We start from the raw sequence: 27,746 nt of genomic DNA, 5'->3' as shown, positions 1-27,746 counted from the left end.
GTTTAAAATAAATATTTTCACAAGCACACACAGGGGAAATGTCTACCTCTCTTAAACCCCGAAGAGTAGAGTGTTTTCCTAGAATGAGAGAAGAGGATTCCATGGAGTTTCCTCGTGGAAAGACAGGGATGAAGTGAGTATCCCTGCTGCGAGCCCCGTGCTTGAGCAACCTGCATGCACATGAAGGAAGTGCTTCTGCTGCGGAAGTCTGGGCCTGGCTCCTAGCCTCCATCTGCTTTCCTCCCTCTAGTCTTCGCTCCCACAGTACAGAAGAGCCTGTGACAGATGCAGGACAATCCACGAGTACACACGGAGAGATATGAAGACTGCTGAAGTTTCTCTCCTCTTCTCCATGCAGCCCAGACTGGCCTCAAACTTAAAGGGCAGAGGTTACAGGCATGTGACACCAACTTTACCCCTCTCGGTCTTCTAAAAATCTGTAGCCCATTATAGACTGTACTATTTAAAATAACAGAATAAAAATAGAAAACAGACAAGATATCCAAAAAGTATTGTAGGACGTAGAATATACTGTCAAATGAACCCAAGAATGTAAATATAATTCTACCTTCAAATTCTGGGCAGTTGGATACCCAGGCCTGAACAGGGGAGGGTGGAGAGTTTGGGATGAAAATGTCCATACAGGTGCACACAGACACTGGGTGGGAAGGCCAGTGACAAGGAAAGAGCTCTTCTGACATCAGAAGTGCAGGCAAATGGATTTGGCTTTGTCCTCCTATTTCCCCTCTCAGCTCCTGTTCCTGTTTTCAAATGCAAATTAGAGTGCTCTCTTATCACTGGGCTCCCAGGCCTCCTGGACTGAGTGGCTGTGTTGTACATGGGATTGACACATCAACCCAGTGGAAGACAAATGTGTCTTTAGCTTCAAGACCAGAGCATCCCTGTGTTCCATTAAGCGAGGCATGCTCTACTGACAGATGCTGGGACCACTGGGGCAGTGTGGGCATCTCTCCAGGAATCTCCAGCTTGATGGGCCAAATCACTATGCTGGAGTGTGGGTCTCTGATAGCAGCTTCTAGAGAGGATCGGTTTGAATCAGCTCTCAACAGGGTTTCTCATACAATACCATGCTATAGAATGACTGGCTAGGATGCTTCTCCACCCAGGGCTTCAGAATTCACCACAAAAGCTTTTCATACTTTAAAAGAACCTTCATCCTTTGGTTTTCAAATGAGAAGGTTTTGCTTTTAAAGAATGCATCCTTTAAGAACTTTATTCTTTTCCCTGTAAATCTTTTCTGCCTCTTCGAGTTTACTTTCTTTCCTTTTTTTTCTTCTTTGTCCCCTCAAATTGCCCTAACTTGATCTTTTAAGTATTGCTTCGTTTTATATGCCTCACAAACGTGGACAACTTTGGGTTTGTTTTGTTTGTTATCCTCTCGTTGGCTTTAAACAGCTTCTAAGGCTTGCTGCAGCGGGACACAGTGGTGTTCTGACTGCAGAGTGCTTAGTGGGCACAGGTCCTCTGTGATAAACAGATGGGGAGTTTAGTGTCGAGCTTTGCTCCTCTATTGGCGAGCTGCTTGAGAGGGGATTATATGATAAACCAATGAAAGGACTGTGCAAAGAGAAGAACTTTCACTGAGCAAAAACGTGGCAGCCAATACGGGATGTTTCATCCCAGGATGAGGAAGCTCTGTGTGCCCCTCTGTGGACTGTGATATTTAGTGGTTGATTCAGAAACAGTTTGTATTTCATCCAAGGGAAACCACTGTGAGTAAGCTGTCTTGCCTCGATCATGAACAGGCTCTCTCTCTCTCTCTCTCTCTCTCTCTCTCACTGTCTCTCTCTTCCTCCCTTCTTCCCTCCCTCCCATAGACATTGAAACACAAATGCTTAAAATACATTCTTCGCAAAACCCAGTAACTTATTAACCAGCACAGGTGTAGCCCTCATAAAAGCTGCTCCACTTCTCCTGAGGCTGCTAAGAATGAAATTGTCATTTCACACATAACATTTTACATTTGTGTAAAATATAAAATCTAGGTGTTATATTTAGCGTTTTACAGATGTCTCAAAGGCATAAGGATTTAGAGGAGCTTGCCTCTTAATGACACTGTTTCCCCCTCTCTGGAGTCTGGCTGCCTGACGTGTTGGTTAAACTTATTGGCCCTTCTCTCTAGACTTCCTGGCTTAGGATCCTAAATTGGCTTTCACTTATTATCATTATTAGTGTGTGTGTGTTCGTGTGTGTGTGCATGTGTGAGTACGTGTGCATGTGGTGTGGGTAGGTGTGTGCATGTATGGTTTTAGAGATATGTGTGTGTGCACTGGTGAGGCTCAGTCTGGTATATTCAAAGTACCCACTATTTTGGTGCTTTCCCATCTCACCCTGGATTCTCCTATCCAGTAGTCCCTTGAGACTGGGTTCTTCATAGGCCATTTGGTCACAGTCTGAGTATCAGTGTTTAAAATTTTCTGGAAAATTAAACAAACATACAGTCTGTGTTCTTTAAATTGTCTTTTGAATCACACTTCGATGAGGACAGAGAGGCAGGCTTTTTATAAGGATGGATATTAAAGTTTAAGAACGCTGGCTTCAGTTCTTATGAAGTCGTTTATACTTAAAGATGGGATATTATTCCAGATAAAGACAGGATGAGTCATCTTAAAACATTTGGGGGGGCTCCAGCCATGGGAGACTACAGCCCTGTGGCCATTCCGTTTCAAGCATTTGGTGTAGTATTCTGCACATTATGAGACCTTTAGTATTTTATTATGAAAGAAGCTTTGTGTTCAGTGCGCTTGTCTAACTACAGGCTTATATCGGGACTCTATCCATATTCAGTATAGGCTGAGCTGTGGTGTTTGGTAGGTCAGATCTAATAAATGTGCTTTTGATTTCTGAGATTCCCCTTCAACTTAGGATGGGCTTATTCACAACACTACCTTAAGTCCTGAAACATCTGTATACGTGTCTGCCTTAGACAAACCTGCCTTTTGCCATATCTGTGTGGGTTTGGTCTGCCTCTCTGTTTCTGGGGACTGTCAAGAAGGTACACTTAAACCAGCTAGAATAAAGAGAGGATCCTCAAGTGTGGAGGTGAGAGTCCCAGACATTCCTATACTTGGGTTGTCCTGCTTTGGGAGTCACTCTCTGTGTCCAAATGTGTCCTTTTGTCTTTGCCTTGTTGGATTCAGTGTTTCTATGCCTGGGCTTTGGACCAACCTGACTTTGGTTTCTCTGTGCAACTTTTCTTCATTGCTGAGCTGTCGCTTTTCTTACTACCCTTACATTGTGTGTTTCCTTTCCATTGGAAAGGCTTAGTTTATTTCTTAAACTCAGACTCCTGGCTCTGTTACATGTCAAGGATGGTCCTTGTAATCTTGCAGACTTCCTGGTGAAGTGTGGATAAACATTCAGTTTCCATATGTCTAGTCTTCAGAAAATGTCCTTTGTTAAATATGACCAGGCAAGCAAATTTACAGATGATGAAGTCTCTAAGATGTCATATGCCTTGAATTTATTCTTTAAAGAAACATGGTAAATTAATCTTTTTTAAAAATAACTTACAGCTATTCTTTGCTAATTATGCTTCTAATTTCACTTGAGAACAATGAAATAAAAAACTGTCTTTGGATTTTCACATAAGTAAATTTATGGTAAAGGAAAAATGTTTTCTTTCTTGAGTTATTTTGCTACATTTCAAGCCTTACAAGTGTTAAAGTATTAAAATTCAGAAGTTTCCATGAACGTTAAACCACTTACTAATCTGAGCAACCATTTTCTTTTCCTTTTGAGTATCCATTTAGATGTAACTATGCCTTACTGGTAAACGCATATAGAGAAAACGTTTTCCTCTGACCACTGTAACTCAGCCTTTTTATATATACACTAGTAACCCTTTTAACAGTGAGATTCATCCTTGGATTTGAAGAATACCTGTATAACTGAGTAGACACCCAGGTTAGACCTTCTCGTTTTTATTAACAGAGTTGACTCCTGAGGAGAGAGCCCAGAAGATCGCCAAAGCCATGCGCAAGCAGTCTTCTGAAGTCCGAGAGAAGTGGGAAAACCTAAATGCTGTCACTAGCAACTGGCAAAAGCAAGTAGGGAAGGCGTTAGAGAAACTCCGAGACCTGCAGGGAGCTATGGACGACCTGGACGCAGACATGAAGGAGGTGGAGGCTGTGCGGAATGGCTGGAAGCCCGTGGGAGACCTGCTTATAGACTCCCTGCAGGATCACATTGAGAAAACCCTGGTCAGCACCACTGCCTTTGACAAAGAATATTTAAGGAATGTATTCTTGTTGTTGCAGAGAACACATATAAGGAGACCCACATATAAGGGATTCTTATAAGCTGATACCATTTCAGCTCCTCACCTAAATCAGGAATTCTGGCAGATATTTTCCATATATAACCCCTCAAAAAAAACAAAACCCCACCAAGGTGGCTTTATGATAATTTAGTTTGTTTAAACATTTTAAAAATCCCATTCGAGTATCCCTAAATAGTGTAGATTAAGCTTAACCATTTAAAACAAGACAAAACCTCCCACAAACTTTTTAAGTTCAATTTGTTTCTAGATATGCCCTCCATTTCATTTACTTTTGTTTCCTATTCATTTGTTTTTTTTTTTATATTGTTTATTTTGTAATGATTCCTGCAGTCTAGATTTAATAGAATCGTGCCCATGTGGTACAGCCTACAGGTTCTGTCTCCTAGAAACTGGTGATTGGATTTACAGGTTTAATAAAAAAACAAACTGCTTTAGTGGGAATTCTCATCTATAATTTCTATCTTATTGTCTAAGTAAGTGAAAAATAAATTTGGTTATAAATTCCATTTGTAATCAGGAGTTGCCCGAGGTTAAGGATATTAGTTCTATGGTGTAAAGCAGCTTTGCTTACTCATTCTACATTTTCAGGATGTGTGTGCGTGTGCGTGTGTGTGTGTTGGGGGGGGAGTAACAGAATTTAGGCAGCAGAAGACAAAAAGAGAAACTTTAGAGAAAGCAGTGTTTGTATAGACATGAATCATGCCAGAGGGTGAGCACTGAGACAATCAGAAGGGATGCATCCAACATTATCCATCATGCATGGAGTTTTTATTACAAAAGGTACACACATCTTGTGTTCATAGACACCGGGTAACAGTCTTCCTTTATATGAGTGTGGCTGAGTGGAAAGGCAAGCCCTGGGAAATTAACTTAATACTCAGGCCAGTTACAGGAGTGAACATCTGTGTGTATAGACAGGGGAGTAGTAACAGCTAGCATTTTTTAAGGCTTCTTCTTTTGTGCCAAGAATTGTTCTTAGTCATTTCACATGGTTATCTCGTTTAATCCACACACTGTCAACAAGGTAAGGATTATTTCCCGAAGGCAAAACTGCAGTTGTCCAAGCCCACACAGCTAGTTAGGTTTAGGGTCTCTGTGATACTTTTTTGGTTTTTTTGGTTTTTTTTTAATTGTCCTTCTCTTTCACTGCAGAGATCTAATGTTAAACATAGTCTTGACCAACCCTTTGAATTTAAACCCTCTAAAATTCAAACACTTTTAAACTTAAAACTTTTAAATGTAAAACAACTGTTAACAAAGAATATAGTGTTCTGCATTTCTGATGATAGATATGCATCTGCCTAACTCTATAAATTAAGCAGACCTCTTCGAGAACTTATAGTACTCCGAAAAACATTTCTCTGGATACATGTGAATTTAACATAGTCTAAGAAAAAGATAATCATTCATTTATCAGTGCATCTTTTTCAAATATTGGACACTGGATTTTTCCTACTTGTTTATCTTAGGCAGTGTGGGTTGTACTTGGGGCCTTGTGTATTCCAGTTAATACAGCACCTCTCAGCTGTGTGCAAAGCCTTCTTTTTACTTTTTATTTTGATACAAGATCTTGCTAGGGTGTGTGGGCTAGTCTTGAACTTACTCCATAGCCCGAATCGCCCTTAATCTTGCAGGCTTTCTGCCTCACCCTCCCATGTAGCTGGTATTACAGGCCTTTGACATCAAATCTGGCTTAACTAATTTTAAAGCCTAAAAAGTCTAAATACAATTAGTATCAAAAAAACCAACAACCTTGATACCTCTGGATTTGAGTGGGAACTTACCTTTTTGAATTTGAAAGTATCACATGATAACTGGGGAAAATTAGTGTTGAAAAAAAATAAAAATTTATATCTGGAGAAAAGACCAAAGAGTTTGAGAATTGGCAGTCTTACTTAATTAAAGGACTGACTTGCCTCTCCAGCCAAATTCTTTTGTTCAAATCTACTTAAGTGGGAAGCTTAAAAAACAAAAGCAAAAACACAGAAGCAAATAGTCTAATGGGAAAGAATAAATTGGATTAAATTACTTTTATATCTTTGGAGGTAAAAATTAAAAATTCAAGTCTCACTAAATCAAATCAAGTAAACTCAACGTGTGTAATAGTTTAAAATTTCCCTAAAGTATGTCCCCTCTCTTACTGAAGGTATATAAAGAGGTAAAACCTAAATACTAGAAATTGCAAAATATTAGTTAATATGTCAAAGCTGTAAATAAAGCCCTCAGAAATAAGTAAATAATGTCAGTTGCTAAAGTTATCTTTAATAATGCTGTTTTTTACATATATACCTTGTGGTACCAGACGGGTTTGAGACACACACCTGCCAACAGTCTAATGAGCACCTTTGATAGTAGCAGATGTTTCTGTTTTTATAGCAGTGAGGGCTACGTAGACTTGTATTCTCTTATAGGAAAATACAGTCAAAACATGATAAATTAGTTCTTTATACAAGAACACATGGCAGTTCTGAAAGCCATTTATAACTCCATTTATTTCAAGCCCCAATTTGGAAACTCTTAAAAGGCAAAAGATAAACTTCCTTGATGGAAAGTTTCCTCATTGCCATAAAAACACCTTGCCATAAAAGTGCAAACAGAGCCAAGAAGGCCTTCCTGTTAAAGCGCTGTCAATGTTTCACCTATGACTTGTAATAGAAACAAAATAAAACAAAACAAAACAAAAATAGGATTTTTTTACACAGTAGAAATATAACCTTCTTTATTGTTCCTTAAAATAAAAAAATAATCCTGTCCTGAAATTATGCATGAAGCTATGATCAAATTCTAAAACACCTTTCTAAATTTCTAAATCACCATCTGTTGATATAAAACTGGTTGCTATTTAAAATTAGAAACCTATCAACTAGCATGTTAACTTTAAAATTTTAATACCTAAAACTAAAAGGATATTGATTTTAAAATATGGATCCAGTTTTAAGGTCTTTGAATTTATCTGTGAAAGAGAGTATTAATATACCAAGCTAAAAAATCCCAGTTAAAACCTCTAGAAACATTTGAGGTCTAGCATGTGTGTTCAACTGTGTCTGGGAGAATCTGACTTGTTTCAGAGTCCACGCTGATAAACTCTGTGTCCTTCCCTAATCCACACTTCCCTCTGTCTCCCACACCTGTATTATTTGTTAATCCTTTGCACCTGTCATGCCTGTTACTATGTCACTGTATGCCCCATAACCAGATTTATACATTGTGCACATTGCACAATTGCATTACAATCTGTGTGTGCACTTTGGACTGTCTTCAGATGTCTGGCATCTGCAGGGATAGACAAAACTGACTGCAAATCAAAATTCTTTCTCTTTCCATGTTGTAGCAGGACATGTGTCCTTTGGGGCTTCCTTTCTTCTGACTTCTTTTGACACACTGGTATCTACTGAGGTTGGAAATAGATCTTATTAAACACCTGGTAACTCCCATGTCTACAGATTCAAACAGCATTCATACCCTGCTCTCTCTGATGCCTGTATTTTACATGTTGGCTTCTGGCTCTCAGTCTCTTCTCATGTGGTTTGTTCTTCAACTCTCCTTTGAAATTCACCACATGCCTTTAGGCAGAGTCAAGAATTTGAAAACACTAAAATATATTCCCTGTTTACCATTGGAAATATTTGATTCCTGAATATTGGGTTTTAGCACTAATTATAATTCAGGATAGGTTTTAGGTGAGGCAAAATTTTATCCCTGCCATCTTGGAAAGCTGTTTATCTGTCCTAAAATCTAACATAAGACCAAGGAACAAAGGAGGTTCATTCCATTCCTTACTATAAAACAGCGTCAGAAAAACAGCAGATGAGTGTGTGTGTGTGTGTGTGTGTGTGTGTGTGTGTGTTTGCACATGTGTGCAGGTTCTAAATGTAAGGAAGTGTCCCTTCTCAAGCAGCTTCTTCCATGGGACAGGAGGAATGTGAATGCTAAGGGATAAGAACTGAAATCTGAGGTGTCCAGCAGTGGGGTTGGAATAGCTCTGAACTGTCAGAATAGCTATGTCATGACATATGTGACACGTGCGTGGTTTGCATGTTTGGATATGTTGGCTGAAAGTCATAGCTGGGCTAGTGACACTGAACAGAAAGTCCAGGAATGCTGGGGAAAGGCCTCCAGGCAAGGCTGCAGAGGGCCATCTCCTCACTGAGGCATTTCAGCATCCCGGGGATCTAGAGAAAGACTTGTCAGAGAAAGCGAACCAATGCTTTAGAAGACAGGTGGAATTCAGTGGAGAACGGAGCCCATGACTATATCATTATGCTGTTTGCTCTCATTGGCTTTAAAGTCTAGCTTCCCTTTTCATATGCTTGCCAGGACATACACCTTTTACCTGTCTGTTCTTCACCCAGAGGCAGCAGTTCAATTCTGAGACTCATCTATAGATTTTCCATGATGCTCTGCTCTTCTTGCCTGTCCCCTAAGCACAGACTGTGATCCTAGCGGGTTCAGGGAGATATGGAACTTTTCTCTCCACTATCCAATAACTATAGCTTAGTAGTGAGGAAAGCTACTTTTACTCGACCCCTAATCTAAGCATGACTGAGATCAAGTCAACTTGTTGCGTCTGGTGAAATAAAGGAGTAAGACAGCCATGCTTCAATAAAAACAGAAAGTACGGAAGTAAATCAGAAGCAAGTGGACCACGCAACAGTAGTCCTGTGGTTTGCATATTATAGGCTAGATAGAAATGTTTAGTGTCTTAAATGAGTTCGAAACTTGAGTTTTTCTCATTGCCCACATGCTTTAAGGCTCAGGGAGTCTCTGGCTGTATAGGTTATTACAGGTCTGATCCAGTCAGCTGCTGTTAAGTAGCGCCTCTGCTTGACAGCATCACTATGGCCTTCCTATGGTCTTCAGTAAGGAGACGGCAACTCTGGCTTTTGAGAAAGTCTCTTCTGGCGACATTCTAAAATAATCTGTTTTCTACCAGGCATTTAGAGAAGAAATTGCACCAATCAACTTAAAAGTAAAAACAATGAATGACCTGTCCAGTCAGCTGTCTCCACTTGACTTGCATCCATCTCTAAAGATGTCTCGCCAGCTGGATGACCTTAATATGCGATGGAAACTTCTACAGGTATCGGCTTAGCCCCTTCAGAATGCTGTCTAACACTGCATAAAGAATACAGAACAGGAATAGAAATGTCAGGCTATACAATTGTTGATTTGTATTTAGATTCTTAGTGTAACAATTGTTTACTTTTTTTTTTAACCTGAAAAACACACTTTAGGATGTGCACAAACAGAAACACTCGGATGGTCTTTAAAACTCACCTCAGTTTTAAACTACATATTATCTCGTCTCTCTCTTTACTGAGGGTGTTTGATAATGAATTTAGTAGGCAGGTACTTGTCTTTCTATATCTTGAAACCAAGAGCATCATTTAGTTCTGAGTATGGATTTCTTAGTTATAATTTATATTTACATTGTATATAATACTTGTAAAAAATTACACAAAACCCAGTAAGTTGCGGCAATGATAACCTGGAGTCAGCCACAGGATCCTTTGTCCTGTTGTCACCTGTAAAGGAATCATTGTCTTACTTTCATTATGTGTTCTTTCTCTTTTGAAAAAGTTACAAAGCTTTTCTTCTTTCTCTTTACATTGTTCACTGTGCAGGAGGTTTCTTTCTGGTTACAGAAAGCACACCTGCACTTAGCGTCTAGATCCGGCCTTCCCAAGGCAATTGTTTCAGTGGCTCCTGACCCTACTTGTAGACTCCAGATTAGCTGAGCCAGGACTCATGAGTGTTCCAGGTATAAGCATTGGCTGGCTACTGTCCATGCCAGGCAGCAGTTCATGGTACCAAGGATCTGTGACACATTTGGTCTCCACCTCCTATCAGTCAAAGCAGCTATGCCTTTGCTGAAAATCCACAGGGGCGGCTGTAACTAGAAGAGTAATGGTAAATACTTCTGACTAATTTCTCTACGATGTAACACGTAGTAATACAAATGTGCAGTTCAGTCATTTTATTTGAAAAGTACTGTACATTTTAGGTTATAATATATTCTTATATTATCCAACATCAAAATGCACAAGGAGCTGACTGAGATTGGACTTGGTATGTAAATGCATTTGTAAACTCCAGAATTTGTCCCTAGCAACCCACATGGTAGAGGAAAGGGCCAACTTCTAAAAGATGCTTTGTGACACCTGTGTCCTGACCGCCCACACTCTTCTCCATGTAGAATAAATGAATGTTAATTTTTTTTAATTTAATGTTACATGTTTTCTTAATGAAGTTGAAAGTGTGAGATGTGAATATTCCATATGTGACAGTCTTTCCTATCCTTGTGAAGAGTGTCAATAATCCGGGATTAGTCAGGCTAAGCATATTAAATTTGTAAGTGCTCACAGAGATGTCTGAACCTAATTCTTTTTGCTTCTGTCCCATTTCTCTGCATCTTTATCATTCATTATACTCATTTGAAGATTGCTTTTCTGGTCTTTCTTGATTTCCTTTTGCTTTGCCTCTGTTATCCCCATCTCTACTGATGTCAGATGTGTTATTAGATTTGATGGGAACATTCTTCCACCTTTATCTTTGATGTTGGTAGCTACTAGGGTTCAAATATCAGTCCTGGATAAGCAAAGACAAATCCCTGTTAGCAGACAGTGCTGTTAAATTTCAGGAATAGCAGCTTACTTATAAAATATGACATTTGAGCATGTCTCATAATGAATAAAGTACACTCTGATGCAGTTTATGTACCTGACCAGGAGAAAGCTGAGATGCCCAGTGAGCCAGGCAGATGCAAGTTTTATTTACAGTGTGCTGAAAATGAAATTGTCCATTCAAATGGAACAGCTCACCACCACTGCACAGACAAATAACAGGGCCAGGGAAATGGAAATGTCAGAAGGCTGTATGCAATTGTTGTTCATTTGCATTTGGTTTCATAACTGGTTTTGTCCTGTGGCACGGTAACAGTAGAATCCACACTAACAACCATGGAAGGGAGTCATGGCTGGGACGCACGGGTTACACATTGCAGCCTCGAGCAGCGATTCTCAGAGGCTCCTCTTTCCTTTGGTAAAGACCATCAGATGCAAACTTGTAGGGAAATCAGAAGATGTTTCACACCCAGCTTCCAGTTTTCTCTCTCCTGACATCTCATATATTCACTATCTATCTCCCGTCTGTCTGCCTGCCTGCCTACCTTCCTACCTACTTATCCATATACTTCCCAACCTGTGTAACCGTCTAGGATCATCTGCTTAACGGCCTGTCTACCCATCTATCCAGCTGTTTATGTCTTTATCTTTAGAGTTCTCCAAGCTCCATTTCCCACACAGTCTCTGTGGCACTTTTATCCTCCTTTTTTTATAAAAGAGGCATGGATAAGGGCTCCTCCCATGGCCACATCTTTTTTTTTTTCCATTTTTTATTAGGTATTTAGCTCATTTACATTTCCAATGCTATACCAAGAGTCCCCCATACCACCCCCCTACTCCCCTACCCACCCACTCCCTCTTTTTGGCCCTGGCGTTCCCCTGTATTGGGGCATATAAAGTTTGCAAGTCCAATGGGCCTCTCTTTCGAGTGATGTCCTATTAGGCTATCTTTTGATACATATGCAGCTAGAGTCAAGAGCTCCGGGGTACTGGTTAGTTCATATTGTTGTTCCACCTATAGGGTTGCAGTTCCCTTTAGTTCCTTGGGTGCTTTCTCTAGCTCCTCCATTGGGGGCCCTGTGATCCATTCAATAGCTGACTGTGAGCATCCACTTCTGTGTTTGCTAGGCCCCGGCATTGTCTCACAAGAGACAGCTATATCTGGGTCCTTTCAGCAAAACCTTGCTATTGTATGCAATGGTGTCAGCGTTTAGAAGCTGATCATGGGATGATCTCTGGATATGGCAATCACTAGATGGTCCATCCTTTCATCACACTTCCAAACTTTGTCTCTGTAACTCCTTCCCTGGGTGTTTTGTTTCCTATTCTAAGGAGGGGCACAGTGTCCACACTTCAGTCTTCATTCTCTTGAGTTTCATGTGTTTAGCAAATTGTATCTTATATCTTGGGTATCCTAAGTTTCTGGGCTAATATCCACTTATCAGTGAGTACATATTGTGTGAGTTCCTTTGTGAATATGTTACCTCACTCAGAATGATGCCCTCCAGATCCATCCATTTGCCTAGGAATTTCATAAATTCATTCCTTTTAATAGCTGAGTAGTACTCCATTGTGTAAATGTACCACATTTTCTGTATCCATTCCTCTGTTGAGGGGCATCTGGGTTCTTTCCAGCATCTGGCTATTATAAATAGGGCTGCTATGAACATAGTGGAGCATGTGTCCTTCTTACCGGTTGGGACATCTTCTGGATATATGCCCAGGAGAGGTATTGCTGGATCCTCTGGTAGTACTATGTCCAATTTTCTGAGGAACCACCAGACTGATTTCCAGCGGTGTTGTACAAGCTTGCAATCCCACCAACAGTGGAGGAGCGTTCCTCTTTCTCCACATCCTCGCCAGCATCTGCTGTCACCTGAATTTTTCATCTTAGCCATTCTGACTGTTGTGAGGTGGAATCTCAGGGTTGTTTTGATTTGCATTTCCCTGATGATTAAGGATGTTGAACATCTTAAGCTGTCTTAGAAGCATGCTTCCTGCGGCCAAGTTGGGGAGAACAGTTTTCAGGCATAGAGATGGGCTCCGATGGCCTAGGCATGAATATTCACGTTCCGACTAGTTGTGTCCTCTGACCCTTCCTTGTATCTTGCTTTCTTCATAGCTAAAATGATAACCACAATTAATATTAAGCTAATGTGGTTATTGTATAGATTGAAAGTTCATATAGATAGTTTAGAATGATCTCTGGCTTTGTTTACCATTATTTAATGTTAGAAGTTGATTTTTATTCTACCGCATTAATAAGAAGAGAAGTTTTCTGCCCAAACAGTAATGAATTAATAGAGCAACAGCATCACTTGATAAAGTAATTAAGTCAAGGATGTTATGAAAACCATTGTATTGAAGTCAGCCATTTCATCTGGCTTGTGCTTGTGTGCAGGTTTCCGTGGACGATCGCCTTAAGCAGCTCCAGGAAGCCCACAGAGATTTTGGGCCGTCTTCTCAACACTTTCTGTCCAGTAAGTATCAATAAATTTGAGTGTTCTTGCTTAACTTGAATGAATTAGCAAATTCGTTCAGTTCTGCCCAAGGAGCTATATCTTTGCTCTAACGATACTTTAAATTAAGAGAACATATTCATGAAATATTACTTATTGCTTATATAATAAATGAAGTATGTAAATTGGTAAATATTCAAAGGAAAACAAAAGTAAATTTGTATCTAGATATGTTTTCTCATTTAAACATTGGTTATGATAACATATATGGTAGTTGTCATGCAAAGGTTATGAATGTCTCATACCAAAAATTTATGCTGTAAAGTTTTTTAATTAGTTTATTTCAATTCTCTCTCTATATATGTATAGTTAGGTTTTTTTTTTTAAAGCTTCACATGAATTTTAAGTCACTATATAAATACTTAAATGAGAAAATGTTGGTGTACTAAGCTCAAGGTAGTCATCTCATGGGCAAATGTTATTATACATTAAGTGTTGCACCAAGGTAGGTTGAATGGAACATCCTCCAACTGGAATTTGTAATTTTATGTGCACTTCATGAAGTCTTAGGTAAATAATTTTGAGCCCTGTTTTATTTATCATCCACTTGGGATGATATTTAAGAATGCTGAATTTTGAAAATCCCAAACTGATTTTAAATGTTAACATTGTCTTTTACTAGACCTGAGAATTTTTGAAAATTAATTTCTTGATCTCTGCATACCTATTTCCTCAGATTGCCTCAAGAATTAAATTCAGTAGTCTATCCTGTTAGACAAAGCACGCAAGTCAAACCTTGGCAAAGATGCTTTCAGCACATATTAATGCCTTTAATTTCCTATGGGAAGTATATGGAAAAAAACAAGTTGTGTAATTTAATTAAATTTAAGTAAATTTTAAGCTCAAGGCCAAGAATACTTCTCAATTATGGAAACTCTTATTTTCTCCGAAACCACAGAAAAAGGGTCAGGCTTTATTTACTTTTATATTCTTGTGAAGTCAGATTTGTCATTTTCTGTCCCCTGCCTCTAAGACTTACCCATCTTCAGTTCCTAAGCTGAGCCTGTGGTGTTTGTCTCTGAGTGATGTATAGCCCTTTGTGGTGGGTAAGGATGGACCTTTTTTTTAATGCTTAACATATGGATAGCACTATTGTTGAAATAAATAGCCTCATATTACACTCATTAGATATTAAGTATTATAGATTCCTAAACCCTATAGAATAACTAAGACCAAATTGAAGAAGCATTTGTAAATAATGGAGACTCTGTAGTTCAAATGATCAGTTTATCTGCTAATATTGATGGGGCCCTAACTTTTCACCTGGCAACATCTCCCATGGAAATCTAGTTCATGTTTCTTCAGTCATAAAGCACTGCAGAATTGCAATACACGACATGGTGTTCAAGCACATGGTCTTCAACTGACAGTCCAAGGAGCTTGGTTATTCGAATCAAAATAATTACTAAATAAATGAAGAAGTGTGAGAAAACTTGCAATTAGTACATTTAATAATTCTTATTCCTTGCTGCTTATGGTCTTTGGCTTGATTGTGTTCCTTGGACTTTATCCATGCTTGTTAAAAAGCATGTTCCATGAGACACATAATAAAACCTGACCTATTAGCTTGGTGCCAACATGAAGTGAGGCTAGCTCTTATGAGAAGTTTAGCATACCTGAGTCTTCATTTCTATGTGTGTTTGTGAACATCTATGGACACAGTTATAAAGATGAGTGCTTGCCTTTGATCAAGACCAGAACAATTGTTAAGGAGGAAGTTTGCTGAGCTAGATTTTGGCAAGGTGCTGTAGTATCCGAACTACACCATTTTGAAAAGGACTTTGGGCAGCTGCTTCTCTTTTAGGGGAGGGGGGCTCGTATCACAGGACTCTCTCTCTCTCTCTCTGATTTATTTATTTATTTATTTATTTATTTATTTATTTATTTATTTATTTAATGTATATGAGTACACTGTTACTCTCTTCAGATGCACCAGATGAGGGCATTGATTCCCATTACAGATGGTTGTGCGCCATCATCTGGTTGCTGAGAATAGAGCTCAGGACGTCTGGAAGAGCAGGCAGTGCTCTTAGACATCGAGCCATCTCTCCAGCCCTTGGGCGGCTATTTTTAACTCTGCGTATTTAGCTTCTTCTCTATTAAACTGGACATTGGTGTGTGGATCTTGCTGCATTTTCAAAATAAAGCTTGGATTTGGGATGCTTGGCAAAGTTTAGAATGTTGCATATTTGCAAGATATCAATGTGCCAAGAAATTATGAAAAAATAGTGACATGTCCATGTGAAGGTCTAGAGATAGCTGTAAATTTTCATTTTAATTTACCTGGTACCTTGCTTAGCAAAATTCTTCTGGTTCTAAATTCACGTGGGTACTCTACTTAAATAAATTTTTAAATAATTGATTTACTAAAACAATAATGTAGGCCGGGGGTGGTGGCACACACCTTTAATCCCAGCACTCGGGAGGCAGAGGCAGGTGGATTTCTGAGTTCGAGACCAGCCTGGTCTACAGAGTGAGTTCCAGGACAGCCAGAACTACAAAGAGAAACCCTGTCTCGAAAAAATCCAAAAAAAGAAAAAACAAACAATAATGTAATGTATCTTTACAAGTAATCAGTAAACAGAATTTCAAAAAGTAAAGTACCTCCATTATAAGGCATCATATCTCAATCATGGCAAACATCTCAAACATACTACAAACATGGAAAACTGTGTTTTAAATACTGCAGATCAAAATAAATATCTGATATTTTTCTTAGATGATCTGCTTGCTTCTTTAAAAACCCCTTGCCTATTTTTATGTTGAATTTTCTTCCTAAAACCTTCTTATAATTAAATTTGCTTGAGTGCCATCTGTTCATAATAGCTGAGCCTATGAATATGGTGCAAAGTGAAGAATGCTATTAGTGAACTAGAAATTCCATCTTGGGAACTGTCATTTTAAATCTGAATGTACAGCATATAGGGAGCATGCTTTACAGACGGTACTGTATTCTGTGTTGTAATGTTTATGAACAATAACCTGATTTTGTGAAAGTATTTTCATTGTTAGGGTCTAACAGAATCGGCTCTGGATGTTGAGTCTGGGTGCTTTTCCTCACTTCACATGAAGCTTTGAAGCTGTGCTGCTTGGCCTCGTGCTTTTCTTAATTGTAGGAATCCAGCTCAGAGCCAGAACGGGTCCCTCAAGAGTTGCTCCGAAATGTGTTCATTTGTTTTACATTAAGGTGTAAGGGTTGCTGCTTCCAATAACTTCCTTTTGTTTCCTCAGCCTCCGTCCAGCTGCCGTGGCAGAGATCCATTTCACATAATAAAGTGCCCTACTACATCAAGTAAGTCCACTTCAGTTCTCTTTTGTGTACCCAGGAAATAACGTTTTACAGAATAACTTAAGAGCGCTCCTGCTCCCCTATGTAACTTGTTTTGCTGTTGGCCTTTTTGTTTGTTTGTTTGTTCTGAGACAGGGTCTCCCTATGTACTCCTGGCTGGCCTGGAACTTATTATGAAACTAGGTTGGCCTTGAACTCAGGGAGATCCCCACCCCAACCCCCAACCCCAGCCTTTGCCTTCCAAGTGTTGGGAATAAAGATGTGTGCCAGCAAACCCAGCTCCCTGGACTTTTTAATACAGAATTCAATCCGGTGCATGATTAATAATGGGAAGAAATTAGTTTTAAAATCAGCAAGTTGTCCTTCATTAGGTCTTTCTGGCCTTGGGGACCGGTCACTGAGTTGCTATTTTATCATCATCTTCATCCTCGTCTTTCTCCTCATCATAAGGTTTTTTCAGCCTAGATTCTCTTTCCTGTTACTTCTTTTTTTTTCCTTTCCTTTTTTTTTTAAATTATTATTGGGTAATTATTTCATTTACATTTCCAATGCTATCCCAAAAGTCCCCCACACCCTCCCGCACCCACTCCCCCACCCACCCACTCCCACCTCTTGGCCCTGGCGTTCCCCTGTACTGAGGCATATAAAGTTTGCATGACCAATGGGCCTCTCTTTCCACTGATGGCCGACCAGGCCATCTTCTGATACATATGCAGCTAGAGACACGAGCTCCGGGGTACTGGTTAGTTCATATTGTTGTTCCACCTATAGGGTTGCAGATCCCCCCACCTCCCTGGGTACTTTCTCTAGCTACTCCATTGTGGGCCCTGTGATCCATCCAATAGCTAACTGTGAGCATCCACTTCTATGTTTGCTAGGCCCCGGCATAGTCTCACATGAGACAGCTGTATCTGGGTCCTTTCAGCATAATCCATTCTGACTCTTACCTAGTTTACACACCATCTTAGGATGCTGGTCCTTTACTTACTGTATAGTTTGTCCCAGAAAAGAATGATGACGCACTCCTCTGTTATCCCTGGAAGGGGAGGTTAGTGAAGCAGTTGCTTTACAGTGCAATCCAGCACTAAGCATTGTCATTGACCCTATTATGTATTAGGAGAACTAGTTGTAATTCTGAGAGTGCACACTGAGTATCAAAAGACAGCTGTGGCTCACATTAGCTGTGTGGCCTTGGGCAAGTTGAATAAAAAAAATCTCTGTGCCAAGATTTCTTTGTATCGTGCCTGAAACTAAGTGTGGTCTCTTGAAAATCAAAGTGTGGTCTCTTAAAAATCCTATTTCAATATTAATTGACTTTCGGATCTTTGTTTGGAAAAAGCTTATGAAACCAATATTTGTTGAATAGGACATTTTAATATGCCCTTCCTTCTATCCTGATATCCATTCTCATTTTTAAAACAAACTGGTCATCATCTATAAAAATATAAGCAGTATGTGATACATTGTCTTGTGAGAATTTAACTCTTTTGTTCATAGACAGCATTTGGTATATTGAGTTGTGATGGATTCTAGAATGAGGCATCAAGGCAATTGATGAGTGTGTCATTTCTACAGACAGAAATGGAAAGGACTCCAAGACTGAATGAGATGACTTGTCTTGGTTGAAAGCAGTTATGGCCATCTAATTAAAATTTTAAAATTTCTTAGCTGTTTTACATTTTTATTTCAATTAATAATAACTATAGCAATGGTATTCAAGACCTCTAGTCTGCTTGGGTAAATATTTACCTGAATCAAATAATAAGGCTTTAGTTATAAATCTGAGACAAAATAAGCCCTCCCCTTAAAGAAGTCCAATCCTAACCCCTGGGACTTTGACTCAGTTCTCTTTATACATAACAGTGTTGACAACAACATTTAGCAACAGTCTCCAGGTTTTAGGCTACCATAGGCAGATTATCCTGATGTCAGTGAAGTCATGAGAGCCTTTTAAAAGGAAGAGAGCAGCTGAGGAGAAGCCAGACTGGAAGAGGGAAATACAAATGCAACTTTGAAAATGGAGGAAGTGGAATGTCATTCTGGGAATAGAGACAATTGGAAGAAGCTGGGAAAAGAAGGGGTGTGGTCCTTATAGGCTTCCCAGAAGCATCCCTGCCATGCTCAATGCTAGCCTTTGGAGGCTTTTTGTGTGGTAGCATTAAAAAAATGAGTATATATACAGTCCCAAGTTTAGAATTCCATAAAGATTGATTAAAATGAATTAATGGATTGTTTGACCTAGACTCCTCTATAATCAGATATTTTAAAATGTAAACGCGATTTAGTAAAACAGTATTTGTTTTCACTAGATAGAGAAAATTGGAAATGTCTTACTCTTTTCATTTGTTTTGTTTTTGTGGGGGTCGGAAAGACATCTACAGTTCATTTCACACACACACACACAAACACTTCCATTAGCTGAAGAATTTCCATTTGTATACATCAGTAATAGATGATGAAGAATTAAGCAGTTAGACCTTGTCTAACCCCTGGAGTTTATGTTGGGGCACAGTGGAAGACTGTTCTTGCTCAGACAGCCAATTCTCATGGAGAGAAAACATGTGGGAGCAAAGTTGGTCTATCCGACATCTTATTGCTTGCTCATAACCAACACTGGAAAAATAATATATAAAATAGCAGTGGCAATTCTTTAACGACGATGTTTAAAGGTTAAGCTTCCTATAATGTTTATAGAAAACATTATAGGAATCTATATCTTAGTAAATATCAGATTTTCTTTTCTCCTTTTAGTAGTTATTACTTGGCAGTTTCATACATGAATTCTGGTAACTGTTCATCTCCTCACTCTCTCCTGTCCTTTTCCCACCTCCATCAACCCCCCCTCCTACCAATTCCCCCTCTTCTTGCTTTCTTGTCTTTTGCTTTGCTTTTGTTTGTTCTTCATGACTCAGATCCTCCATGGGTCCATGGCTACACACATGGAAATGGGTCATTTTCTTAAATACATACAGATTTAGCATTAAATGTCTTTTATGGGATTCACAATTTAGAGCAAAGTCTCCGGGTTCTATAAAATTCACTAATCTGGCAGTTTTTCATTGTTTACTCTGTTATGCAACTTTCCAGTTTATTTCCCCATAGAAAAGGGAACATTAAACTTGGGAGGTAGAGTTTAGAGTGCCAGTTTTCACTTAGAATTGTTACGAAAACAAGATTCAATCCTTGGGTAAATTCATATGCAAGTAAATGATGAATAAAAGGACTTTTAATGTGTACTTCCTCTTGCATGTCTGTACATATAAGTAGAAAAAAATGTTAAAAACCTACTTAGCATTATTGTCACGCTATTAGAATTTCCTGGGGCAAAGTGAGTGAATTAATTTAGCTGTCAAAAAATAGTATTCAAGTAGAAATTTTAAGCTTGCATTTTCATACATATAATGCTGGAGTGCAGCAAGAGACTTTGAAAGGAGAGGTCAAAATTATTTTGGGGTTATATCTTAATTGTATAGGTTAATTAAAAATATAGGATGCAGATCGAGATGGCCCTTCATTAGCATTTTGAAGTTCATGGTAGTGAGAGGCATGTATGTCTTTGAAGAGCATCAGGATGTAGATGTGAACTATGAGAAGATGTCTATGTGGCATGACTCTTTGTTAATGCCTGTGATAGTTGGGTGCCTGGTGCACTAACAAATGCCGGAGAGGAATAAATAAGGTCATAAAGAAAAACAGGTTTAATCAAAATGCTGAGTGGTGGAGCCTGGTCCTAATGGCTACATCTACAAGCACTCCCTTACCTAAGACTCAGGGAATATTGCAGAAGAGGTGGTGGAAAGATTGTAAGAGCCAGAAGGGATCAGGGAGTTTACTCTGAGACTGTGTTTCCTAGTAACATTGGAAGCTACACCCATAAAGTCTCACTGACATGTCTGCCCAAACATGAGAGCAAGGTGACATCAGTGGATACCAACCTGACTGGAGGAAAGTCCACAGGTCCTCAACACGGGACAAAAAACTATAGGTGACTGAAGATGGCTGGGAGTAGGCGAGGTGGCTTTCCCCAGTGAAGAGAATACCAACTGGTTGCCTAGGGCCTTGCAAACATACATACAAACAAACAACATTTAGCAGCTTATATTTTGGAGTGTGTGTGTGTGTGTGTGTGGTGTGTGTGTGTGGTATAGAGCATGCAATAACAAATAGGATGGCAGTGTTGTTTTTCCCTAACCAAGGGTAGGGAAGCTGGGCTATTATAGGAAATCCTAATACCCAGCCAGACAACAAAGGGAAAGCTCGTGAAGGTGTTTCTCTACCAGCAACAGCTTAAGTGATAAGAACAATTTATTTTTAAGGATTCTTGAAAGTTCAAACTAGAACCAAATGAATCTATAGCAACGATTTAATGCCCAGTACAAGAAAAATATGTTACCCTCTGCATCTCTCCCTACAACACATTTCCTCCTTTTCCCTCGTCCAAAGGACAGATTATATCTCTGAGCTCCTGATTTGTAAGTGGAGACCACAGGACACACTGAATCCCTTTAAAGAGGAAGGCTCTGTGTGTGTGTGTGTGTGTTTTGTTTGTTTGTTTTGTGTTAAATGATAAAGGAATAAATGGAACCAAAGCACAAGAAAACTCAGAAGTCTATTTTGATAAGAATCGAGTCTGTGACTCATTATTGGAAAATAAATATTTTAAACTTACTGGGCCAACTCTGCTGATGGGAAGAGAGAACAAAATTGCCTAATGACAGAATATAAGCTCCTTGGGGTTACTAAATTTCCCTGTGCTTCAAGTCAGCTTCAGACGAATGAGCACACCTTGGCTAACATAGGAAACTGAATAGCAGACGGTCAGCCTTGCGCAGCGGCTAACACAGAGCTGTGGCTCAAAGCATCTCTCATATCCACCCCATCCTAGTTCACTGAGATCATGTAGATGGAGCTAGTAATGTCTTTGAAAACACCCTAGTCTTTTCTAATGTTCATGTGTCCTTTTCTGGTGCCATAGCATAAGATTCTGGCTTAGAATCTTCTAAATTCTTTAGCACCATTGCACTTCGATAGCACCATCACCCCCCAGTTTAAAGTTCCTTTCTTTTCTTTCCATTTTTAAATTGTTGGAGTGGAAGAGTGGTTCAGTGGTTAAGAACATCTGTGGCCTTTGCCAAGGACCCAAGTTCGGTTCCCAGCACCCACACCCTGATTTGGTTGTTCATAATTGTCTGTAACCCTAGCTCCAATGGAAATTCTCTAACCTCTGTGACACCTGTACTCATATGCATATTCCTCTCCTAAAAATAAATAAGATTTTAAGTTGTGCATTTATCGATTGATTGGATGATTGATTGATTTTGTCTAGGTGAGGGAGGGGACTGCCACAGATGTGGAGGTAAAAAAAACTTTGAACAAACTGTTATCTCAAGGGTCAGTTCCAAGGTCAGTTTAGGTTGGCAGGCAGCAAACACTTCTACTTACTGAACCATATTGCCAGCCCTAAAGACTGATTTTAGCAATAGGAAAGAACTCAATTTGTAAGCTCCTGCCATGTGACACAGAAAGGATTGCTATGAAACCACCCACGAAAGAAGTGTGCATGCCCTTCATTTTGTGAAGATTAAATAGTTAAAGTTATTATTCAATCAAGCATAATGATTAAAATTTGTAAAATAAGTAGAATATCTTCTGTTCTGGCTTTAAATCAAAATAACATAAAAGGGATTTCACATAGCCATCTACAACAAATTAGAGGTAATGATTAATCTACTTTAAAAATAAACGAACAGATGAACTGGTAACTTTTTTTTGAGAGGCTAATAGATGTACATCCACCTTTGAAAATGAAACCACAAGGAGACAAAGATAATTCCTCTGGGGAGGTCGGACTCCTGATGTCCCTGCCCTGAGGGAAAGCCATGCCAGGCTCCCCAGGGACAAGGCAAAAGAAGATGGCTTCCAGCAGTGCTGATGAGTGGTTCCTGCTCCCTTATGTGAGGATGACAGGGAGGTGGAGGTATTAGATGGCAGCTGGGGGTGCCCTATCAGTTCTGGTGCCCCGTATCTATTGAGGGAGTGCATGTTTATTCTTCTAATCAATCTTTAGTGCCCTGTAGCAAAGTGTCACCTGCCCCTCCCCTTACCCCAGGTTCATGCCACCCTGAAAATTAATTCTGCTGGCCCTTTAAAGCCAAGAACCAGCAAAGCTTCTCTCACAGTTCTATACCAACTATTCTGTCATCCCTGCCCACAGTATTGACTTTCTGAATTTAGGGATGTAGTGAACCTACTTACAGCTTTGCCTTTGGACTTGCTCCTGAATCTCAAATTATCTTAAGTAAACTGTACAGTCAAATCCAGTTCTTTGCTGTTTGTAGTTTGTATTTTCTTTCTCATGTCCTTGTTACCATGAGGAGCCAGGACATTTTTAGGGCTGACTCTGGCCCTTCACAATCTGTCTCATTTGCATGAGGAGCAACACTCTCTGTTATGGAATGTTGACTGTCAAGCTCTCTCCTTAAAGCTGTGAGTTTCTAATTACATCCCCCCACCCAAAATATAATCTTAAATTTCCTGCCTTTAAAAGTCCAAAAGACAAAATGCTTGTGACGAGGTTCGAGAAGTTTCCTATTGCCTGAGGACCATGGAGTTACTGTTGATGCTTGCTGGACAGTGCCTTACTGCCCCAGCAGACCCTCAGCCTATGCAATCCTGTTCAGAGTGAGTACTCAAGTTATGGTGGTGAGCGCTGGGGTACTGGAGTTTCTTCTTATGGGGCACACTCGGGGAAACCAAAAATTGAGATAATGACGGTGGCAAATACCATCTTTTAGGGCTTTGAGACTGTATCACTTAGATGACTGGCATCACTCGGGACTATCAGCGTTTGTTTCACTATATAGTTTAGAGGCCTCTAAAAAATTGATTGGTCATTGGATTACTAATCCAACTTTTATAAACTATATTTAAACAATTGTTACAATAATCTCAAGGTTTATGTTTTATCTTAATCAGGTTTATTATCTGTTTTTTTTTCTTATCATTTCTTATCTTCTGTCCTATTACATAACATCCTTAGGAAATGTCTTATCCCTTGAGTTAGGGCTTTTCCACTGGGAACTTTGTGGCTTGTTGACAGTTTTGATAAGACCAGTTTGTATGGAGGAGAAATTTAGGAGCCAAATGCAAATTGATTGAGTAGATAATGTGACAGCAGGAAGTGTAACTATTGCATAATAGATAGTAAGTTTTGTTTGTGGAGAAGCGGGAAAAGGGTGAATGTTAGCAGAAGATGTATGTTTAAGGTTATGGTGTGTGTTTGTGTGTGTGTGTATGTGTTTGGCAGAATTGAGCAGATCAGTTTTATTGTGAGATAAGCTGATAACATAGCACTTTTTTTTTTTTTCCTTTGAATCATTGGTGGGGAATTGGCCACTGCTGGTATCAGTGATGTTCAATTAAGGGTGGCAAGGAAGGTGGGTAGAAGAGGGAATGTTGTGGATTTGGAGGTAGAGAGGTGGAATCTAGCAGTTTATAGTTTTTCAATGAAGTGTGAGACAAAGGCAAGATAGTATCAGGGAAGGGAATTTCCTTTTAGGTTAGCAAGGAGAAGGAGGAAGGAAGGGGTCTGTGATCTTGGAGTTTAGGGACACTAGTTCACTTGTTTGTAGGCAGGTATTTGAAGCTTGGAATCAAATATTTAAAGTAGAAACAGTCTGTATGTAGACTGGTTTTTGTTTTCTTCTCCATATTCAGCCACAGCTGCTTTGATTCAGAAAAGGCAAAGTAATTGAGTAGATCCAGGCCCGAGATTTGCCAGGGGGGAGGGGGAAGGCAGAGTGATAAAAGTTGTTTGTAGTGATTATAATGATGGACTTGTGGGCTCAAATCTGGATGGATTCATCAAGAAATATTTAAAAACCTTAATTCTGCAAATCCACTTCCATTACAAGAGCTCAGGCTTAAATCAGACCATCTGTGTTCAGATCTCCATACTGCTCCTGGCCCGAGGCCCTCAACGAGTTATCTAAGTGCCTTCTCTCCACTGTGCCCTCCCACATCTGAAAACAGCCACCAGAGTCCCCTAAGTCACAGGCAGCATCATAACGTGGACTGAGCTTTTCACATACAGAAAAGTCCAATCTGCTCCCTGGAATATTAGGCTAATACCTAATATTACTTAGTAAAACTTGGTTTTCAAAATGTATAGAATGTGTAAGCCATGCCTTAATGTAATATTATCCTATTACTTAATATCCCTCAGCAGAAGTTTGCTCAGAAATCCATATATTTCCTATTTGCCTATCAAAAAGGACACCAAAGCTGAACTGTGCAGTTGGTTGCTTCATGGCCTCGCTACAGTGTTAATTTCATTTGTTTGAATACTTTCCTGTATGATCTGCATTTTTGCATAACAAACTAAATGTAAGTCACAGGGAACCCTGTAGACTTTTCCTCATCAAAGGCTTCAACCATTTTTGCTATCGTTTCCCCTATGAAGGCAAATCCGGATGGCTGGCCACCCTGGTGAGAGGTCACTTCTCACACTATCCTTTGCTTCCAGAGATTTTTTGAACCTAAATATTCATTTGGATATTTAAATTTTTATTTTATTCCGGGACACCTTCCTGGATCAGGTACGATTTTTTGAAGTAAGATTTTGGTAGCAGCATTCTAGTGTGGCAGGGTAGTTTCCCCGGGGTGCTGTGGTTAGCTTCTCCCTCTACCAGCCTTGGGATTGCTTGGAAGATAGGAAGATTGCCTCCGTTATTTTGAGGGAAGACATTACTTTGCTTCTGTCTTGGTTGCCTGCTCTAGGCAAGCTGGAAGTTTTATGGCAAGACTTCCCTGCTCTAGGGATCCTGCAGCTGTTCATATACTTAGCTTTTACATCTTGTATGGATTTTGTTCTGATCCTCTTTCTCCACTTAAAAAGGAGAGAAAGAAAGAAAGGAAGAAAGAAAGAAAGGGAGAAAGAAAGAAAGAGAGAGAGGAAGAAAGAAAGAACCTCCCACCCAATTGTTGTGTAACCCACAGCTTTACTTTGTAACCAAAGGCTGTGTTTACTTTGAGCCTTTGCAGTTCTGTCTAATGAATCAACTAGTATTGAATTCACAAAGGAGCCTCCCTGCCCCTCCCTCCATCTGCTTGCCAAATGTGTGTGTTCCTTAGGTTCCCAGGATGCCCAGCCATCAGCGCAGAACCATTAGCAGCCTGCTTTGGAATCCTCAATTGTTTGCCTAACTTGCCAGTGGTATTTTGCCCCTGTGGCAGCATAGGATTGTCCAAGGGGAAGGTCCACATCTGTAGTTCTAGAGAATGCATGCATGATATTTAAGCCTGAAGTCTGATTCTGCATTGCTGAGAGCTTTAGTTTGGCCTGTGAGCTTTGGTTTGTCTTGGTATCTTTGGATGAGATGGGTATCTTTGGACAATAGTGCTGTGACCAGGGCTGAAATTGCTTGGAGGAAAAAAAAGAAAAAGAGAGAAAACTATCAACTGAGTCTTTGATGTTTGAGATTAGGAACCCATGATAGCAGCATGGGACTGTACTACATTTTCACTAAACTGTTCTTTAAATCTTACTGGTGGCTGAGAGATGTGTTTCTGCCAAGCTCATGGCCATACTGTGAACAGCCATTCTTTTATGCTAGACATCTTCTACGTGCCCATGATCTTTAGGGCAGTACCGGTAGTTAGAGGATAGAGTGGTTTCATTGATGTTCAAGTCAAGTGGAAATACTTGTCCCTTTGTACTGGAGTTAAGCATAACAGGATAGGAGGCAGACAGCTTTCCAGTGGGTTCTAAAACATATTCCCTCCATAGAACTATTCTATTTGAGATTCTTAGGACGTCTTACTGACTCAATTCAAACGTAAAGTTTATTTATTTATTGAAACCCATTTTGAATTATCAGGGTATTGTATTACCCAAGTATACAAAATAATGATTCTGTTCCTTGCCCAGCAATGCAAGCGACTTTTCTGGTGCATCATGTAAGTTATAAAAGCAGTGATTTCTCTTAAATTTATTTTTATGAATATTTTAATATCATCTCTCATGTTGTGTGCTATTTCACATAGCTTGCTAAACAGTTTCTTAAGAATTAAGGGTCATCTGAGAAGTCTTTTGAGAACTATTAGCTGTTATTGCTTTGTTATGGCCTAGATAATGGACTGCACACTATTTTTAAATATAAGGCTACTAAATCATCAAAATTAACTCATATTAACTCATTATTAATATTAATAGATTAACTCATATTCCCCCCACACACACATGCTTACACTCATACACATATGTGTGCATGCTTACAGTCACACACACATACAAATATGCCCATGCACACATATATGCACACATCTAAGTTGTGACCCACCATAATTTGTTTTACAATCTATTCTTTTAAGATTTCCAACAAACATATATGAATTATAGCAATAAAATAAAGGTGTGTTTTCAAATAAAGATAGGGATCATATGTAAAATTATCAACCTCCAAAAATAATAGTACTTGTTATTGAGTAAAACTAGGAAGATGGAGCTAGAGTTTAAAAATCACAAGAGAGAAGCACTTAGCTAAGGAGAGGCTGGGGCCTGGGCTGTGTAAGGAGAGGAGAGCTAGCAGGCATGAACTAGGTAGGAAGAGAACCCTGGTTAACAAACAGAAGAGCTCAGGAGATGGCAAAGTGAGCACATGATATTCAGATTTAGAGTCTTCATTTCTCTGCTCTTTAGGAATTTGATTAGGATTTTTAAAGTGTGGTAACTCTTCAGAACGCAGCAACTCATCATACATAGCCTTCTGCTGTCAAAGCATTTACTGGGAATGAGAAACCACCATCTGCCTAACAAGATGGATATTATTCCGGAGGCCACATTGATTTGGCCACACCCTACTCTGGGTCCAAGCATCCCTGGCAGTCATTCCTCATGTCTGTGTTTCAGATTGTAGTTGCAATTGTTTTTTCGATACAGAAAGCAGAATTTTGTCTATCTTTTCTTAATACAGTTACACAAGCAAAATTGGTTATTCAGAGTGGTTTTGTAT

At 39.4% G+C, this 27,746-nt stretch overlaps 1 protein-coding gene across 9 annotated transcripts in view; it reads left to right on the top strand.

Moving 5' to 3' along the window:
• The window catches only part of Utrn (utrophin), a 489,906-nt gene that overhangs the window by 387,567 nt on the left and 74,593 nt on the right, over positions 1-27,746 (top strand). For all 9 annotated transcript variants that reach the window (XM_085842639.1, XM_085842635.1, XM_085842637.1 and 6 more), the window contains 4 exons: positions 3,955-4,223; positions 9,237-9,383; positions 13,328-13,406; positions 16,677-16,737. In XM_085842639.1, coding sequence (XP_085698765.1) covers positions 3,955-4,223; positions 9,237-9,383; positions 13,328-13,406; positions 16,677-16,737 — 556 coding nt within the window. The remainder of the gene's footprint in view (positions 1-3,954; positions 4,224-9,236; positions 9,384-13,327; positions 13,407-16,676; positions 16,738-27,746) is intronic.

The sequence above is a fragment of the Mus caroli genome, unplaced genomic scaffold (genome assembly GCF_978045245.1).
Source record: "Mus caroli unplaced genomic scaffold, Mus_caroli_1 scaffold_9, whole genome shotgun sequence".
Taxonomy (NCBI): Eukaryota; Metazoa; Chordata; class Mammalia; order Rodentia; family Muridae; genus Mus; species Mus caroli.
Note: the sequence above shows the minus strand (reverse complement) of the source record. Positions and strands in the feature narration are given on the sequence as shown.